Source organism: Zingiber officinale, chromosome 2A (genome assembly GCF_018446385.1).
Source record: "Zingiber officinale cultivar Zhangliang chromosome 2A, Zo_v1.1, whole genome shotgun sequence".
Classification (NCBI taxonomy): Eukaryota; Viridiplantae; Streptophyta; class Magnoliopsida; order Zingiberales; family Zingiberaceae; genus Zingiber; species Zingiber officinale.
In genome coordinates, this window is record NC_055988.1 from 169873314 (window position 1) to 169880786 (window position 7473).

The 7473-nt window shown below is 36.1% G+C and overlaps 1 protein-coding gene across 1 annotated transcript; it reads right to left on the bottom strand.

Annotated features, from left to right (window-relative positions):
* Positions 1 to 2824: 2824 nt before the first annotated feature.
* LOC122043211 lies at positions 2825 to 4913 on the bottom strand. The gene is made up of 4 exons (XM_042603728.1): positions 4759 to 4913; positions 4099 to 4649; positions 3403 to 3588; positions 2825 to 3291 (listed from the first exon to the last, which is right to left on the bottom strand). Exons 2-4 carry the CDS (start codon positions 4564 to 4566, stop codon positions 3013 to 3015), a joined length of 933 nt encoding a protein of 310 aa, XP_042459662.1. The 5' UTR covers positions 4567 to 4649; positions 4759 to 4913; the 3' UTR covers positions 2825 to 3012.
* Positions 4914 to 7473: the final 2560 nt, after the last annotated feature.

The following is a 7473-nucleotide window of genomic DNA, read 5'->3' on the forward strand; positions in this document are numbered from 1 at the left end:
GTGTTTAAATTTTTATTCAAAATTTAGATTACAAATTGCTTTGTAATTTTGTTTTGAAGATCTCAAAATTCAAAGAGTATTTTGAGAAAAAGATTATAATTGGTTTATATTTTGATTAAAAACTAACTTGCCCCAAGCATAAAACGATTTAGTCATCATAAAAAATAAAATAAAAGTAAATAACATATCTTTTTCGTGAGGAATGGGAATAGAAATGGAACTCATGATTTGAGTAAAGAACTGCCTTCATCATGACGTTTGTATACCTCGACTTCTTTCTTGCCCTTTTTTCCTTCCATTCATATCAACCTTTATCCAAATGAAATGATGAATTCCCGCACGCAATAAAAATTGATTATTTTTTTTCTTAATTAGGGGAGCAAGTTGATCTCAAAGCCACATAGTACGTACGGGCCATTAAATGATCAAAAACAACACTTCACTATTTCCTTTTTTGAAAAAATAATCAAACTATAAGTTTTATAATTTTTTTAAAAAGAAAATTTGAACGAATAAGAATAATAGATTGTTTATCTCAGTCCATTTACCTATTTTAATTATTATTATTATTATTATTACTATTATTATTATTATTTAGTTATATGACCAATTTAATTTTATAAAAAATTTTCATTGACCACAATAAATAAAAAAATGTTTAAACAATCTATCAACTTAGTATTCTTATATTAACTACATGGTTTCAAAATTGATAGCACGACAACTTGCCATGCTTTTTCTCATCATAATCAACAAATATCGTCTCATTTGCAATTTAGTAAACTTATCGAAGAAACTTTATAATTTTAAGAGCGGTGAATAAACAATTTTAGCTATAATTTAATTACATGATACAAGACAATGACATTTTCTGAAGGGAAAAAATGATATTTAATTTAAATACTTTGAACTACAGCCGCTGTCTCAGTGAGTGGAGTATAAATTATTCTTATACAAACGAGGAACATGCACAGAAAGCCAAGCTAAATTTACTAATGGAGAACTAGTTCGATTCATTTCACCCGGTCGGAAGTATTCAGTGAATCAAGACAAGGAACATCAAAATCGATTAACAAAGTTCATGAATGTAATTAATGTTGTTTTCTCGGGGCGGTGCGATAATTAAAATATGATATGTTGTCACATGAGATCTTAGGATCGAAATTCACCGTAACCGAGCATAACTTTCCCCATGTCTTGACCATTTACACTAATGGCTAGTAGTCATCCGTGATTTACCTCTTCCGTGTTGACCTAGGGACGGATTGACGGGGATACTGGTGACGAACAAATCACCTTTTTACCACATGAATGTAATTAATGTTTAACAAACCAATTAAATTGCCCAGCAAAAAGCTTTCATAGTATATCAGACATCATCAATTCCTAACTGTGGCACATTACAAATTAATTTGTTTCAATGTAATGAATTTGTTTCAATGGAAATACAACTCTCAAACGTTGGCTACGAGCAACAAGCCATTCCCACTTTTAAATTTATTCTAATAATTAGTAAAAAAAATTTATAGAGCATATTGATCAATTTGAAAAAGCCAAATAACTGAATTATAAAAAATTAGAACCAATAAATTAATCACCGTGAATCATTTAAAAATTTTACTTACAGTAGAATGATAAAGATATGCTAGTGTCCAAATAATTCTATTGATCATTCATCTAGAGATATGATCCTACTAAAGTTTTCACTGCCATTGGATAAATTCAAAAAGTACAGGTAAACCATACGGATGAGCTAACATCATAAATAATTCAGACGACGTAGATATTTATTTATGCTATGTTGGAATCAAACTCTCCTTATATGAAAAATTTATTCGTTTCCATAAAACAGCTAGATAAATCAAAGAAATACATATATAGAGGTTTATCTTGACAGTTAACATTCTTAGATCCGATACTCATTAAAATAAATTATCTATAATATACTGCAATTGGATATTTATAATATACCATAGCTGAATTTTAACTTGTAAATATCTAATTTTTTGACTAGAGGGTCTGACCAAGCTGCGAGGCCCTTCTAGTAGAATTACATATTCATACAGAAGTTGCGATGAATAATAATAATTAACAACAAAAGTTGGACTGGATCTTATTGATTAACGTGAACTTTCTTTTATGACAAATGATTTGTTCTTTGGTTGCTTGGGTAGAGAGACAGCTAATATTCTTAGCTTCAATGTTGCGTAAAAGAAAAAGAAAAAAATTTGCTCGACCTTAACTTTCAAGTAAATTAATCAAATCAGTTCCGACTGTGTTTTATAATTAAGCAAAAAAATGGTCTTCTGTGTTATGAACTAATTATGGATAGGAGATGATGAATCTTCTTGTTACATAACACAACAACAAAAAAATAAATAAATAAAACCGTCACATCAACAACCCTCTAGAATCAGTTTCACAAATATGGAAAGAGGTAAATACAAGTATATAACTGAAAGCGCATAGCCAGGACGCTAACCTCAGACAATGACACTCTGAGAATCGAACCCTAGACCTCTCGGCCACGAAACCGTACGCCCTCAGCTGTGCTACGCCTTAGGGACTTCTTGTTACATAACACAAGGATTGATTGCAAATAGCTATGGTGGTAAAAGATGATTCAGTTACCTCTAATGCTTCCACTAATTTATCCTCAACTAATATGAAAGAAATAAATCATGTATCCCAAACTAATATAAAAGAGATAAATCACATATAACTACTCACCTCAACAAATGAAAAGTGCATGGAGAAAGACATCTCTATACTAGTTAGGATTTGACTCCATGATTACAGATAGCCATAATAACCATAGAAGAGATTTTTAGAAAACCATATGAAGTTTTATTTTAAATAGCATTACAAACATTACAATAAACAGAGAGCTCACAGCAAAAGCATCCAGCTAACTCTTCGGAAATCAGATTTAAATGTTATTCTTCTTCATCTCCTCATTCTGAAGATAACGAGTTGCACGATATTTGCTGATTTCCATTTCATCGACATTGCTCAAAAATAAGTGCAAGCTTTTTGGGAGAACTTTATAGGTTTGGTTTTGCTTGAATCCACAACCAGAGGACAAGAAATGTGCTTTTGGTGTTTCACCCTCACCAACTTTCCGATCACATATCCGCGTGATATGATGTCAAAGTCGAGCGTTAAGGGCACAGCTCCACCGGTGCTGGACAAAGTCATGCTGGCTCCAGCACCATACAAGGGGACCTTTTCACCGCGCAATACAACTGATACGGTTCTACGGCTCTTTCTACGTTGGTAATACTTCTGTAACTGCAATGAGGAAGAAAACATGGCAATTAGCTCATCCAAGAACTAGAGTTGTTCCATTTAAACTTCAAAACCTCTTTACGATAAGTGTATTCAGCAGATAAGAATACTCACCTCTCCGGTAGCAACTGCGATTTCCGAAAACATTAAACGGATTGGGCCTGAAGTAACATGAATGCCAAACATAGCAGCAGTGTTGTACACACTCATCTTCACTGAGCAATTGAGTGTTACCATCTTAGTCGGGACACCAGTTGCATCAGTACCCTCCCCAGCGTAAAAGTCATCCATCGATAAGCTCTGAGAAAAGGCAGTGTGTGTTACATAATGCAACTCCAGACAAAAAATCTATCAAGCAGACATAACATTTTGAAACTTATACAAAAGGACAGTCAAATATCTCTTAAATGGGATGACACAGTTAAGCTCGCCGCAACATGCCTAACACCTACTAAACAATTTGCATCACAGTAAGAAAGACAAAAATCCATGAGAAATAAGCTTTGATAATCTAAATCACCAATCAAATGGATAATCATCTCAAGGTTCTGTTGGTTTCATTGATGGTAGAATCTCCAACCGGATCTTAGAGCCACATGCATATTGAGTTTCTTAGGTGAGACTATCATGATGTCCTAAATTTAAGTAGAAGGAAAAGTTCATCACCTGAAGCTTAAAGCTTTTTACACAGTAACCTCCAATGAGTAGCACATGTACAATGTGATCCCAAATAAAGAAGATGGATTGAATTGTGAATGACAAATTGAAAGGAAATGACAATAAACTATATCTTATCGACCAAGTACATACCTTGACGATAACGTCTGGCTTATACGGCCGTGCTGCTCCCCAAATGATTAGAGAGAAGAGGGTAAACAGCAGGACGAAGCTTACAAACCCTAGAATGATCTGACAACGGCGCGACAACCCCTTGTCGTCGTCAAGGTCATCATAGGACCCTTCTTCCTGGATCACATTGCACTCGGGCCAACCTTTATCGTTCACTCTCTTCCTGTACCCCTTCCGGCCAGAGGAGGAACGTAACGGTCCGGAGAAACGGCTGGCGGACGAGGTCCGCGAGTGGCGCCCGAAGGAAGGGTGCGAGGGCGACTCCATTGGGCTGTTGAAGACAGGGGTCGCCTGCATGGTCGACGACTTGTCGCCATCGTGGGAATCCCGCGACGGGCTCTGCACGTAGTAGGCCTGCCTCTTCGGCGATCGAGGCGGCGACGATGGGGCTAAGCTGGTAACATCGGACTCCGACTTGGCGTGCAGCATCTCGATTGAAAAGAATTACGCTGGCAAATCTCAACCCAAATCGGAAACGCCAAAGATTCAAACTTTTAACATGAATCGGCAAGCTGATCGAAGAAAACAAAAAGAAAATTATAAATTTCCGAACGAGAAGCCAGGAAAAGATAAGGAAACGTGGATTTCTGGCATCATTCCAGCAATCAATCTTTGGCGAACCTGCAAGTTCCGCCCCTAGATGCGAGCTTTGCTTGTGGGAGGCCTCCGGAGCCAAGGAATTGAGAAAGGAAAACTGCCAAGGTAGGAAATGGAGCGAGCATTCACTCCGCTGCTAAAGAGCTCCACCGCCGACGAGTGGAGGTGAGAGGTCGCCATCCGCAGGATCTGCTGTTCTTCCAAAGATAAAAATGACCGAATTCTAAATGTATTTATCACAACTATGACAATTAAAAGGTGACACGTCATCATATATCATGGATGCTGTGCCACTATAGATAGGTGACTCACGGAGTGCGCCATGGTTATGAAAAGTCACAGCTAGCTGGAAATTTGGCATATGCAGTGTCGGCAGAATGATATTAATATCGATTAACTTTACCTTATTATGTTTATTTGCTAACCAAATCTTCGGTTGATCATTAGTGCCAAGGGAGTAATAATTATAATAGCATGCAAAGTATCATCAGAAGATCATTTGACAATAATAGTGCAATTAAAGGATGCGAGTTAGATACAATCCAACCAAATTCATTATCCAAGAGCTTCAAAAGTAGATTTACAGACATGTCACCATGAAAACAAAGTCTGATCCATCGATATCAGGTAGAAAACCAGGTAAACAAAATGGATCACTTTTGTCACAAACATTGCAAGGCTTTTTCCCTCCTTAATCCTAATTAAAAAGCAATCAGACTACTGAAGGCAAACTATGATGAAGAGCAATGACTTCAAATTGCAAATGTTACTTTTAAATATGAAAATGGTTTATCAAATCTTCGCTGACAGAACTTTCAGCTGGAATTCATTTTTCCAATAAGTTGTGTTCCAAGGAAAGAAAGAATGTTTCCTGAAGCTCAAGTGACAAGAAAATCATGTCTGATGTATGAGACTCATGCATTCAGATGCCATATCGACAGGTGCCATCATAAAGGCATTGAGATACCTGCAAAAATTGAAATGCAATGACAACGTCAACATGTGAAATACAAGAAACTTTAGTTTACAATATCTTCGACTTGTTAAAGTGATCGCATCACATAAACCATTTTCAGTGTGATCTTGTAACAGAGTAAAATGACAATCATCTACAACATGTAAAGGACATGGTATTCAGGATCAGGTGGTGTTGTGTTGCAAGGCAAGCAAGATAATAGATTTGTTTAATACTTTTTATAGGCTTACTGAATCAAATTATCATATAGATGCAACTTGCTCCACTGAAGGAGTCTTCCAAGATATCAAAGAAAATGCACTCAAGGACAAGACTTTTTTTCAGTATGAGCATTACAAAGATGTAGCAAGAAGTAAGAAAGGCATTGTTTAATTTGCAGTATATCCTACGCAAGGACTCTACTATAACAGTAATTATAGAACCATAAAAAAGATATGCTTTGATACCAAAATTGTTTAAACTAGCAGATTTTTCTATAGGTTTATATTAAGTAACTACAGGTTTCACTGCAATTATCAATTCAACTAGTTGCTTGGCAGATTAAAAGATCAAATTAACATGCAGTAAGAGAAAACAATTCGATGCTGGAGATACTATTGAATTCTAATTGATAAACAATCATTCTGATAAGAAACAATTCATAAACTCAAACCCTTATTTTCAATTTATCACTGTTATGCATTTGTCCGACGCCATACGAGATTGTTAGCTCTCTAATTGCATACAAAAATTGATACAAATTGTTAACTTTGACAAACCTTTCTATATGACATCTGCTAAAGTATCCAACAAATACATACATGCTATCACTACATTTTATAAAGTAGAAGATTAGTGAACAAGTTGTTTAAGTTATCAAGATGAAGAAGAAATGACTGAGAAACAATGTACCTTGTGGAACCAAACCCCATCGTTGGGACTCCGCAGCGAGAACCGATTGCAGACGAGCGGTGGCAATCGCGCTGTGGAGAGGAAGCATCGACATCAAGCAACTCGAACTTGCCGGTAACCTTCATAACCGGAAGAAATCGAATCAAAATCCTAACTTGTTGGAAAACCTACGAGAAATCTCTCCAACGACTCGAATATGAGCAAAAAACACATACCTTGGAATGCAGGAACTACGCTTCCTTAATGAAGAGAGTCGCGATACGGGCGGAGATGCCTCAAACTCAATGATCACGTTTTTCCTAGCCCTGAGTACTGCCGAAATCGCTGAAGCCGAAACCCTAGAACGCAGCGTGGAAGACAAAGCCGCCATTTTGACAACACGCTGCAAAGCTGAGAAAAGAGTAATCGCGTAGGATTTTACCTGTTTGTGAGTTACAATAAAAACCGTCGATTAGATATGAGGCCGCCTGTAATCGACGGACGAGATGTTAGAACGTATGCTTCACAATATTCAGTATAACTTTTCGAGATATTGATGAAAGTGGAACAGCAATATGATAACTGTTGGGGTCAGAATAATGATAATAAGACATTATTTTGGTGAAGTTTAAATTAAAATTAGACTCTATCTTTTGAAATGAATTTATCTTGTATGTGGTAGTAATTGAATACGATAATCGTTTCTTAAGATATAATGATTTTATTTTATAATAGCGGTACTATAAATCCCAAGACCATTCGAACCGAAAAAACTCCTCAAACTCTCCAAATACACGTATGCAATGTAATGTTTGTTTTTGAATTAGAATGAATTGAGTGAGTGAAATGAGAAGGAGAGATGTCTTACTTATACTAAGTGAAAGGATATAAAA

Bases quoted from the DNA above. Each gene is read 5' to 3' on its own strand.
- LOC122043211 (XM_042603728.1), bottom strand. From the start codon at position 4,566: ATGCTGCACGCCAAGTCGGAGTCCGATGTTACCAGCTTAGCCCCATCG. The intron at 3,589-4,098 runs GTATGTACTTGG...GCCTTTTCTCAG, and splicing joins AGCCAGACGTTATCGTCAAG to AGCTTATCGATGGATGACTT. The intron at 3,292-3,402 runs GTGAGTATTCTT...TCCTCATTGCAG, and splicing joins TCGCAGTTGCTACCGGAGAG to TTACAGAAGTATTACCAACG.